At 39.1% G+C, this 12,642-nt stretch overlaps 1 protein-coding gene across 1 annotated transcript; it reads left to right on the plus strand.

Moving 5' to 3' along the window:
- The first annotated feature begins 1,198 nt into the window (after nucleotides 1-1,198).
- On the plus strand, nucleotides 1,199-12,443 carry tmem276b (transmembrane protein 276b). Its single transcript, XM_074667061.1, has 4 exons — nucleotides 1,199-1,933; nucleotides 5,816-5,929; nucleotides 8,074-8,211; nucleotides 8,440-12,443. The coding sequence occupies exons 1-4, from the start codon at nucleotides 1,537-1,539 to the stop codon at nucleotides 8,685-8,687; spliced, it is 897 nt and encodes a 298-aa protein (XP_074523162.1). The 5' UTR covers nucleotides 1,199-1,536; the 3' UTR covers nucleotides 8,688-12,443.
- The last annotated feature ends 199 nt before the right edge of the window (nucleotides 12,444-12,642 follow it).

Raw genomic sequence — 12,642 nt, forward strand, 5'->3', positions numbered from 1 at the left:
TAATGTTTACCCCAAAGACCTTCTGCCTTAAATGTCATATGAGAATGTTGGGGTTGGGCTATTGATTGTGTACTCACACTTTTTGACAGTCTGTTTGGCCAGCTTCTGTTGCCATAACGACTCCACGGCGGGTTGCCTTCCTTAGTCATCAGCCTGTGAGCAGCCTATTGTCTGTGGGAGCCTTTCCTCAGTCACAGCACAGAAGGACAACAAACAACGCCCGTGTACTGAGGTGGAGTGATAAATCTTTCATTGATACTCAGCTGACGTCTTATCACTTCAACCATCAGTCCGAGTAGTATGCCTTCTAAATGAAGGATATATGCCTTTTACTGAGAGATAATCCTGAATCTTTTATAAACTTCCAGTGGTGAAGTCAATACCAGAGAAAGATTGTGACAGTAAGAGTTTCAAACATGACTTTACAAGTTATAATTTAATGCAAACAACCAGGTAGTATCATGTTTTTTTTTTCTTTATGGTGGTCTGGAGCCATCAGGAAACGGTTCCAATATTCTTGGTAACAGATGGTCTATCATTTACAGTGGCTGCATCCCAGATAAGTGTTATTCCACTAGTAAAGAAGGCATTTAAGGTGAATGTGTAAGGAAATTAGCCTCCTGTTTTTGCAAAATTAGATTTCCTTTATTTTGGTACATCTGAGTAGAAATGCAGTCATCAAAGCAGGCTGTATCAAGGAAATTATGACAATAAAATTCAGATTATCCCTTGAAAAACACACATTATATTAGTGGACAAAAGTCTTTATAACCAGTTACATGAGAAAGCCTTTAATCATGAAAATAAGATAGTTAATTTATCAGATCTAGCGTGTCAACTTGAGGAAAAGTCAACTTGAATTGTTTAAGTCAAGTTATACTTTTTGCTTAAGGTTAAAATGAAATATGAGGTTCTAACATGCATTTTACTCAATTAAATGTCATAGAACTTTAAGCAGGAGGCGCGACAAGTGATAATATACCCATTAACCGACCTGTGATATTAGAACAACCTTTTGTTATTATTTTTTGACCACTTTATGAAATCAAACTTCAAAGTAAGTACAATACAGTGATTGATTTGTTAAATATTATTTTCGTATAGTGAAACAGTTTTTTAAATGTTGACCCAACCCAAAATTTGTTCATTCAAGCATAACAAATCCCCACTCCCCTAAAACAGAGAACACATTCATCTCCTCTCCATCCTGCAACAACCTGGAGGAGAGAGCGCGCAACTACATCCCTGCTGCCTCCTCCTCCTCCTCCTTCACAGCGTTGGTCGCCATCCATCCCCTCTCCTCCTGTACCATAACAGATGGTGGGAACAACATAGCATCCACCGGGCACCACAACAATAGACCGCAGCATCCAGTCCGGACACCCCTGGCCTCGCACCATCATGCTCATCGTGCAGGACTGCGCGCGGCTTTGAGTGCCGTCGTGATTCATTTCACGCGGTACCACCATCCACCAACACCACGGCCACGGAGGAACCTTCTTACGACTGTTTGGGCTCTCCATCGAGCGGGGGAAGATGGCCGCTATGAAAATATTAACAGGCACAGGGCTCTTCTTGGCGTTCTGTGCGCTGGGGCTGCTCGCCATGGCGATTTGCACCGATTATTGGTACGAGACCGACGCGAGGAGGCACCGAGAGAGGTGTAAAAACTATGCCAACAAGCGGAACGACCCGGGCTACATCTACATTTCCAACCACAACCTGCCCCTCCAGATGCCTCCTAAGAGCCTGGAGAGGAAAGGTAACGGCCCAGATGCTGTGTCTCTCATCCGAGGGAAGCGGCACTTCGTGGCTGGAGCCTCCGCTATGGAGTCCCACTGCAACCGGCAGTTTAACTCCACTATCTCCGGGCTGTGGAGGAAGTGTCACCGTGAGGGTTTCGACCCGGAGACCGAGGACCTTATTTATAAAGGTAAACAGTCTGCCTGACGCCTTGTTGAGTGCAGCAGGCCGTGATGCTCAGCGATGAGCTCACACCTAGCCTGACAGAAAACATACAGGCCCATGGTCTTTTTCCGATCTACGTTGAATATCTGAAGCTTTCATAACCAGACAAATCTGTCCTTTCAGAAGCTTGTTTCTTTATGGGTGGATATCTCAACCCATTGTGCTGAGTGAACCTCCTCTGTCTCAGTCTGTGATAATGGCCCTCTCCTCTTGCACTTCTAGCTGTCTAAACAGCATGTGAGGGTTGTTGTCATAAAGCAGGTTTTCCACAGAGCTTATTGATGGATATATTTGGATTTTAATTTTAGGCCAAAGCTGAGGATACATCATAGAGATGCTTTCAACAACAAAGAGGAGCCATTTTTCCAGGCCTCGCTCATTTATGCATCACCTACTCCACACCAATGTCCAAAAACTGAGCACAGAGGGGAAACACCCTGTCCACAGAACATGGGTGTCACTGGCTGTTTTTTGACAGGATAGAAGGGGATGTAGTTTTTAGATCAGTGTAATTAAAGCATCATGTTGTTGACGGTTATCTCTGCCAAGTATCGAATCTGGAGATTGTCAACAGCAGTGTGTAGTTTCAGTAATAAAGTTAGGATTAATGAATGATGCCATTTTTTTCGGTCTCTGATTTCAATTAATTGGCAATTTATGTGTCTTGTCTTTGGATGAAATCGTACCAGTGTAAAGGTCTCATTCTTGCTCTTCTGTGTCTGTGTTCTTTGACAACAATGTTCAGACATTATGTGTAAAATCTGTTCAAATCCCCAATGACTGTCTGCAAAGTGCTAGACTGATAAATGCATTCAGTTGTGCATGACTTAAAGGTATAAACACCTAATGCAATACCTCTGCAACATCTTGATGAAGCTTGGTAGTCAACTATTTGTGGCATTGTCTTGGTTCCACATTCAGAATAATAATGAATTTGAGTGCAAGTGTTTTGCATTTCGATCATATGTGTGCATGATATTATGTACACACCTTACAGTTTACAGTTCATAGTTTCATTTAGCAGACAATTTTGTCCAAAGCAATGTACAACACAAGCAAGAATTTAGACAGAAGGAAAACCTAGTTAGTGCGACAAAGGTGCTACAAGTTATTCGGCTGCAGGTGCTGCCATGAAGTACAGGTTTTTTTGTTTTGTTTTGTTTTTTTCTGGGGGGTAGAATAATCAATAAGCCAACAAACCACAATTAATTGCTGCAACAGTATACTTCAATCTTCAACAACATTCAGTAGTAGTGCTGAAAAATCATAAGAGCTGAGTCTTGGACCTTCTGACTCATTCTACCCCTGAGGACAAAGAGGAGAAGGGCCAGCTTAAGTGCACAAGTGTTCCCTGAACAGATGAGTTTTCAGACATCTCTTAAAAGTAGAAAGGGACTCTGTGGATTGTATAGAGTTAGGTAATTCATTCCACCATTTGGGCACAACAGAAGAGAAGAGTCTGGCTAGTGATTTGGAGCTGCGCTGGGCTGGAAGCACCAGGCGTCTTTCACAAGCAGAGCGTAGTGGGCAAGAAGGAGTGTAGACCTGGATGAGGGACCCCAGGTAGGCAGGAGCCATTCTTGTCAATGTTTTGTAAAACACCTTGAATTCTTATATGTTACACATGGTATCTTTGATGCCAGTAGCACAGGTTGGTTAGCTTAAAAGGTCTACTTGTCCTAAAGAGCTAGATTTGTAAGCACTAACCAATAGTGATCAAGACAGGAGGGCTAAATGGACAGGTGTCGTGTTTGAGTGGCTTGGTAGCTGTGAAAGGCTGGCGTCAGAGCTAAAATTGTGCATGTTCACTGAAAGCTACTATAGCAGCTTGGTTATAATCATGTAAGTTTGACGGAAAGCCAATCAAGATTTAGCACCAAGAGAGATCAAGAGTCAATGACCACTAATAATCTTTGGGATTTTTTAGTCAAATTAACTGTAAATCGGTATGATTAGGAATAAGTTACTGTGGGTTTTAGCAAACCTTCATTTAGAGATGGTCTTACAGTAAAAATAGATGTTTATAGTCTGATAAAATGTTTAGAAATTATTAACACTATGAGGTTTGCATGATTAGCGGTACAGCTGACTTAACTGACAAGCGGGCACAAAGTATTAGCAAGGAGGCTCAAAGCCTACCCAAACTACTCCCCTTTGCCAGTTCAGCCACATACACATGCCTTAATTTGGCAGCCTATTGTAAAGATTTTGCCATATTGGAAATGCTGACTCAACGTAACTCTGTTAGATGTAGTATGTGGTAGAGAGTTGGAGCCATTAGCCTCTTAGCTAACAGCTAAAATGTGCCTGTTAGTCAAGTCAGTCATGGCTTTAATTAAGCAAAAAATGTAAGTTAAGTATCTTAAAAAACAGTGGCTTGAAACAAAAGTCAACCATGCATCACCATGTTTCTAATGCTTCTGTAGCTAGCCCCAAGTGGATGCTTGATGAGTTGCAGTTTTTAACACTTATGCATTGGCTTAATTTTTTTGTGACTGAGGGTCGCAGCTCAACATAAACTTGCTATGCTGCAACAGTTTTAACCACTGCACCACCATGCCACCTTATGTAACATACATTTGTACAAATGGGTGTCATAAAACCTGCATATTTGTATTGAGAGCATCTCAGGAATGTCTTCATCATTATTAAAGACTTTAATTTCATTAGCAAGAAACAAATGCTGGTGAGTTGGTCAGAGTGTTGTTTTGACCACAGTATTAACATGGTCATGTCACTAATTTAAGAGGGGGAGCTTGTCTAAAGTATGATTGTTTTTTTCTTGATACATGCTTAACCCAGTAAAAGGAAATTTGTATCATTAGTTTTTCATTTAATCCCACTGACAAACACACTAAACAGCACCAGAAATATAACCTCTCTGGCAGCAGAAATACTCAGCTGGCTTCTACCACCGTGGTAGAGAAATTACTAGAAAGTCAGTCTTCACAGTAATCAAAAAGCTGGTATCTAAAAAAATAGTTTTCTTTTACATAAGATGTGAAATTGTGCCACTTTCTGCTTGTTTAGCTTTCAAAGCAGCTTTATTTTGTAAACTAAACTCCCTTTAATACCACTGATGCTTTTCAAATCAGTCTGTCTTGAGAACATAAAATATTTCGCCTGAAACAACACTGATATAGAAATCTCTTTCTTCATTAATTGCAATGGACGCCTCCACAAAGCTCACCCAGATCAAAGCCTTGAAGATCACAAACTCAGCTCTTACAGGGAATAAGTCTGAAAATCAGAGATGAACAAATTTAGGAACAAGCTTTGACAAAAGTTTTGTAATCTTATTGTCAAACCGTTAAACTCAGATAACAAAGATAACTGTGTTTGTGATTGTAGCCTTTTGTTTCAGATACAAAGTAATGTATTAAAAGCCCACTTAAAGTTTGAAACAAGCTACATCACTGTTTTCTTGCTTGGACGCAGAAGGATGCAATGATCTGCTTATCTATCCCTGATGTCTAAAATTCTGAATTAATTACACACTACTTCTTTTTGATTAAGTCTTATTGAACTGTCCGCCAAGTCAATACAAAGAGATTTCCTTTGAATGGGAGATTAATGCTGTTTGTGCAGCCTTTGGCTCAAAAATCCATATTCCATATCATTTTCTAATCCCTCCTTAATAACAGTGTAGGAGTGGTTGGAAACAGGAGGTTAATAAGGCCATCTCAACAAATTAAAACTCAGCGTGAGTGTGAAATGAAGATGAAACGTTACTACAACGTTCAGATTGTCATAATCCTGTGAGGTGTTTAAGGTTTCAAGGAGAGTTTTTACTTACTTTTTATGTTTAATACCTTTGTAATTGTGTTTTTCCATTTTTTTTTTCCAGGAATCATTCAAAGATGTATCCCTGTCAAGTATCACTACACCTCGTCCGTCCTACCAAGAAATTTACCCGTCAATATCACAAAGACCATACGACAGGACGAGTGGCACGCACTCCGTAAGTCTGAAAGTGTTTGTTTTGTATGAATTCATGAAACCTGTTGGTTTAATGTTTATGCACATTTTTTTAACCTTTAGGCTGTTGCTTTATTTTGAAAAGGCTGGGTTAGGGTTAGCTACCATTGCATTCAGAGGTTTAGAGAATTTGTTTGTTTGTGTACCTTGGAGTCAGGGTGATTTCTGGTGTTCCCCTGGGCACAGTCTTAGGGTCTCTCTTAGTTTTATTGTCTATATCTGTTTTGTGGGCATTCTGAAATATCCAAGTATAAATCAGGCCTTTCGCAGTCTGTCAGGCTCCATTTCTTGTATTTTTCTTCACATATCGTCTGAGGTTGTTGCAGCAGAGTATATTAGCCTCACACTCATGCATTTTACCATAATAACCACGTTTAAGTGTCTTAATTGCTCGACAAGATTGCGCTTAACACTTTGAAAGCACAGCTGGCTTTTAGTCCTCGAATTCATGGCTGACCTCATAAGCCCCCTTCCCCTCAGTCTAGACTCGTGAGCAGGGGTTATCATCAGGTCATCACTTATAGCGAGCCACTGGCTTTAGATGGGCTTATCTGAGTACATTAGGTCAGACAGTTCAGTGTCTTCTTCTAAATCTCCTCTGAATTGGCTTGTAGTTCTTACTCGATACCTCGGGTTAAGGGGATTAAAAAAAACAAAATGAAAGAGTTGTTTGACCTGAGATGGCATCAGAAGTAAGATTCAGCTTTTGAACTATTTTTTAAAAGACTGAAATGAGGTTGTTGTTTTTAATCTGCTGTGAAACTTTTTGTTTTTACCATGGTTTTAGCTGGTTAGAGCTCCTGTATATAGGGATGGGTACTGAATTAGGTACTTTTAAAGGTACGGACCGAATTCTGTCAAAAGTACCAGGTACCAATTCATGTAAAATCAAAAGGTACCATGTTTAAGTACTTAAATGCATCCCTGTGGCTGTGAGAGAGTGGAAGAATAAGTGATTTTCCATGCTGGACATGAACACAGCATTGCAAGGTTATATATTGAAGAATAAAAATGTTAAATAGAAAATAATTAAAATTTTATCTGTAAACAAATTGATAATTTTTACGACATAAACACACAAAAGTACCGAAAATTGGTACCGTTCCGTACCGGTACTGATTGCCACGTACCGGGAATTGGTACCAGGAATTGGTACTGTATCGTTTCAATTGTAAAAAGGTACCCATCCCTACCAGTATACAACAATGAATTCACTGTATGACTCTGTTTATACCACTATAATTCCTTATAATTTTGGGTTTTGAATTTCTCATTTATTTCTTATTATTTTGTGGGCGTTCTCTGAAAGGACTCAGGAATTGCATGCGGACTGTAAAAAAGGTGTATGTTTTTTTAAGCCCCTGTGAGGAGTCTAGTTGATTATAAAAATCAACTGAATACAATCTTTTATAAAACCATGAAATGCCAGAAGACAAATTAATTCTATGTAGTAATTTTTAGTTTATTTTAATGCCTGTGTCGCATAGGGTGATAGCATCAAGATACAGACACAGACTTTGTTTACTTTTACAACAGCAAAGTGTAGAATGAAAAAATATCATTTTCTATGTTAAAAAGGCCACAGAATATTGTATTTTCTAGAAAATTGATTTTTTATGCATGTCAAGGAAAAGAAGATTATCAAAGTGATTGTGCATAACCAGTTTGTCCAGAGGGGGCGCCAAACTCACACCAATTGAAATTTCCTCACAGACACTAAAAGAAGAATTTCTGTAGACCTGACAGTCACTGAATAAAGTGACAGCCTATTAGTTTAAATTCAAAATGTGAATTTTATTTTTGGGGAAAACAGAATAGAACAGAGAAGAAACATGGAAGAAAATAAATAACAAGAAGAAATTAATAAATAATTACAAATCCAGTTTGTTACCAATACAGATATCTTTACTGCTCAATACTCCTATGGCTGAAATCTTAAATGAGATGATGTGGTCCTGCATCAATTTTTACTTGTTGATATCATTTACATTATTAGCACTTAGAAATGACTTGGTTGATTAAAAACATGTAATTAAGTTGGATGATGAAATAGATACCCAAGTCACCACATTTCAAGAAAAACATATTTTACATTTGTGAGTTACTTGGTTTCATCTTTGGCTGCAGATCTAAGAAGAATGACGGCCGGCTTTGTGGGCATGGCCGTGTCCATCATTCTCTTTGGCTGGATCATTGGAGTGCTGGGATGCTGCCAGCAGCATGACCTCATGCAATATGTAGCTGGGCTACTCTTCCTCATGGGAGGTGAGAGCAGAACACATGCATACACAAACATGCCGACAACAGCAAATTTTATTCCCTCTCTGTGTTTAGATGGTAAGAACGGAGAGTTTGTTTCTTGGTTTAGTATTTAACAATAGATCAATGTCCTGCAGTAACCTGATGTTTGCTCTCGAGAGTGATTCACAGCTCATGTAGGAATTGAATAAATTAATCATTTTAAGTCACTGCTTGTGTCTTGTGCTCACACAGGGACATGTTGCATCATCTCCCTGTGCACGTGTGTGGCAGGAATCAACTTTGAGTTATCTCGCTACCCACGCCACATGTATGGCCTCCCTGAGGACATTAGCCATGGCTATGGCTGGTCCATGTTTTGTGCCTGGGGGGGCCTCGGCCTCACGTTGCTGGCCGGCTTCCTCTGCACCTTGGCCCCCTCTCTGAGCACGCCGGCTCGCACGACGATCCATAAGCCGAGGCAGGAGAACGGAACCGTGTGACGGCGGCGTGGTGAAGCGACTGACCCACAAGAACGCACAAAGCACACCCTTCCAACCTTGATGTTTGACTCTTAAAACAGTTTTATGTCCAATCACCACTCACACCACCCTCAACATCGCCATCCCCCCGTCAGTGTTCAGTGTGCCTGAAGAGGAGCAGAGCAACAACACACACCTGATCTTGGACCTTCAGGAACACGAAGAGTCACACCTGCAGTGATGTTTGGCTGAGGCACAAATGAGACTTTTTATTTTGATTCAGATGTTTGACATGCTGACTTTACAGGCAATCACATGAGGTGACTGTTTTCTCTGAAGAGAATTTGTCATAAAAATGGTGCTCTCTTTAACACACACACACACACACTCCCACATGGCACACACTTACACTTCAACACACACACACCAGCACACACTCAATTATTCTGAATGAACCAGGGGCACAGCCCTCCAAAAGAAACAAACAAGCAAAATACTGGGTCAGAGCATCATGTCAGCATTCCTCTCTCAGTCAAGTGATGTGTGCTGTGTTCATGTTTGTAATGAGAAAAAAAATCTGGCGTTGACAGCCCGTTGCTTATCTTTAGTGTGGCACACTAACTGATATGAAACACGAGCCCCGGGGGGAACATCTGCAATCTCTTTAGAGCACAAAGTGCATTGAGCTGCGTGGCCAGTAAACGATAAAATACACAGAAGTAAACTTGCATTGAAAAGCAAGACGTTCTTTAAAGATTCTCTATGTACAAAAGCATCTCAGTGTAGATCCAGATCATTGTTTGTGTAAAGTAGATTTTGAATAAGAGTGTTTGTTTTCTGTTTGTTGAGAGTTGATAATGGCTGACAGCATAGAGAAGATTCAGTTACAGGATGGTGTGAGTTGCATGAATCCATTAAAGGGTTCAGCATTATGAAGGTATTCTGTGGCAACAATCCTACAGAGCCGACTCTGGTGTCTTCTTGCAGTCAGTGTCCTCTTAAATGATAATCTGACCAGAGCAAAAGTCAAACTGTGGAGGATTCCAGTGCTCTTTTAAAATTGTCTTTAACATGGCCTTTTTGTGTGACATTCAGAAGCAAACTTAGTGATTCCACTCAGAACAAAAGCACAAGTTGTGGTCTAGGTCCTTTTCTGCAGTAAATTAACTTAGTAACATCACATTAAGACTGAAGGGTTCTCACTGAAATCTGAAACATCGAACTATGGAAGATATGTAATGAATGATATCAGTGTCCTAAAATGTACAGGAAGGAGCTGTTCTCTCCATAATTTTTAATGAAGACATAGATGGTAGCGTATTGGCAAATGAAGTGAGAAAACTATGGCAAAAGGGAAAAAAAAAAAACATTTTTGATCTGAAAATTTAGTCTAGGAAATATGGCATCCTAAATCTAGTTTCATTAATGTTTGCAGATTAACTTTTCTCTTCTCCTGATCAGTATGAGTATTTGTTGTGAACTTAAATACCATTACAAAATGGTGAAGTGGTGAAGTGTGTTTTATGAAATTAGAGTTAAAACATGGAAATTAATTTTTCTTCATTTTGACAATTTGATGAAAAACATCTCCAAATTTGATGTTGAAAAAAGAGCACAAAAATAAGTCATAGAAGTTCTTGATCTCAGTGATATTTGTTAAAAAAAACAACTTTTCCATACTTACACTCTATGACCATTTTAGAAGATTAAAATGAAATTTCAGAAACAACTAGCTTTGTAGCCTGACTTACTCGAAGTCAGGGAGACAAAACAATCTTTCCAGCATTATTGTTGCTAGCAAACTAGCTCATTTAACAACCTTAGATCTGATTGATCAGTTAATGTCTGGATGTGGAAGTGAACAGCTGAGTGGCTCAAGCCACACTTAGCACACAGCATATGTCGGAGAAAAAGATGAAAGCTTGATGGAATTTGATGCAAGATTAGACAGAAATGCTCAGTTTATGGTTGAAGTAAGTGCAAAAAGTGTCGGGCTGTGCTGATAAAGAGTTAAAAAGATGTTTTCCACCTCATCTTGACTTTGATTGTGGTGCTTTTACACATGGAGAGTGACAACAAGTTTACTATGTATATATATTTATTCAGGATCAACACAAATGGCCTGACTTTTCAAAGATGCTAACATATGTGATGTTTGAATTTCAGAAACAGTCAGAAAAAGTTAACAACATGCAAAATTGGAACTGCAATTTCATATCAACTGGGGTAATGTTAGAGTAAAGTGTATAAGAACAAACAAAAGCAGTTTGTGAGCTGGGCCATGTAAGTGATTTTAAAATCAGTGTGTTTGATGGTAAAAGAGAGAATATTTGCTTGACGTCAGTCATGTATGAAAATAACTCACAGCAGTTTTATGTTATTTCCTCCAGGTCGTTACATCTTTTTACATCTCAAAGTCACTACAGGTCCATAACCCAAGAATATACAGCCATGTGTGATAAAGTTTTTTATAAATGTCAATGCTGGAGATGAGTCATGAGACATTCTGTCAGCTGTCAAATAACTTTCTTAGAAAAAAAAGTGTTATAATGTGTATTGACAACACTGTGTGTGATGTTCAGTCCTCTCACCATCACCATGAACCTCCTCAGGAGGTTCACCACATTACAGAAGTCAAGGAAATTAACTGAGGCATGATTGAAATCTGTATCTTCAGTGTCTTGTTGAATCTTTGCACTTTGCTGGGTCTCATAAAAGTCTGTGAACCTGAAGTCTGAGCAGGTAAAGTTTTACATTTTGTGTTTGCAAGGCCACAAAAAGAGGGGCAAAAGATGACCAGAGCATGTAATAAGCACCCTATTGTGTCTTTTACAAGCAATCTGGGTTTATACTATTGATTGATTGATGCCATGCTGTGTGTTTAGGGTCAGTCGGTCTAGGCTTTTTATTGTAAAAATATTTATGCCAGAATCAAGGACATACCATAAATATAAGGGTGTTTATATCTATGGTGAGTACACAGACTATGAGTCTGTGTACTCTCTGATGTCCAGCGACTCACAGAATGCTGTTTGGTGTTTTGGTTTAATGGAGTTTTGAGTTTACACTCAAACTGATGCACAGTAATAATAAAGGTATTACTGTGCACAGTGAAATGTAATGTATAAGTACATGGTGCAAGTATATTGTGTTGTTAGGATTGAAGCACAATTGCACAGACTCTTACAGAAACAGTTAGTTTCTTTTTGTGTATAAAGGGTGGAAAAATCAAACTTTTCCAGTGCCACAGAAAGTATTACAAGCAAAAAAGATAAAAGCACACATCTGCAACCCCATGTTTCAAATAATCTCAACAACACGTAATGATTTCTGTATTTTTTAAACTAAGATTTGTAATTGATCAAATTGAGTTCCATTACTGAAGAACAGTAGCACACAGTAGCAAGATAAACAAATCAATAAAAGTAAAGTGCTTCAGAGATTTGACAGGTTCAGCACAGTGTAAACGTGTATTTGAAATTCATGTAAAATCCCTTGCAAGTGGCAACTCTCTGTGTTTCATGAGGAACTAAGAAATGTATTCTGTGCAACGAGAGGAAAACGCCATCATTTGGAGTGGCACATGTTTCAGTAGCACAGCTATTATTTTCTACAAGTCATTTATACTGGTTCAATCCACTGCAGATGTGATGTGGGGACTATAAAGACATGACTGTCTTGCATGATCTCATTACAGTTAGTTTCTTTCAATATATGAAAACTTGTGTCCATTTTTAATTAATTTATTTTACTGAAATAAAAACATGTAATTATTAACATGTTGTGACTGTTGATGCTTATTTCTCTCCAACTCTACATATTCTCTGGTGTTCTGTTCTGTTGTTTACGTAGTCATGAGGTCATTTTTGGACTCAAAACAGACTGTTAAGAGATGAACGTGAGTAGAAGTGAGACACGATTGTAACACTATCATGGACAACCCCCTTTTTTCAAACAACCATGGAGGGGAGAGGAG

This window comes from Halichoeres trimaculatus, unplaced genomic scaffold (genome assembly GCF_033239565.1).
Source record: "Halichoeres trimaculatus isolate MK-OKI-2021-1 unplaced genomic scaffold, fHalTri1.1 fHalTri1_scaffold_3, whole genome shotgun sequence".
NCBI lineage: Eukaryota > Metazoa > Chordata > Actinopteri > Labriformes > Labridae > Halichoeres > Halichoeres trimaculatus.

Coding starts and splice junctions, on each gene's coding strand:
- tmem276b (XM_074667061.1), top strand. CDS start 1,537: ATGGCCGCTATGAAAATATTAACAGGCACAGGGCTCTTCTTGGCGTTC. Junction 5,930..8,073: donor GGACGAGTGGCACGCACTCC/GTAAGTCTGAAA, acceptor CTTTGGCTGCAG/ATCTAAGAAGAATGACGGCC. Junction 8,212..8,439: donor GCTACTCTTCCTCATGGGAG/GTGAGAGCAGAA, acceptor GTGCTCACACAG/GGACATGTTGCATCATCTCC.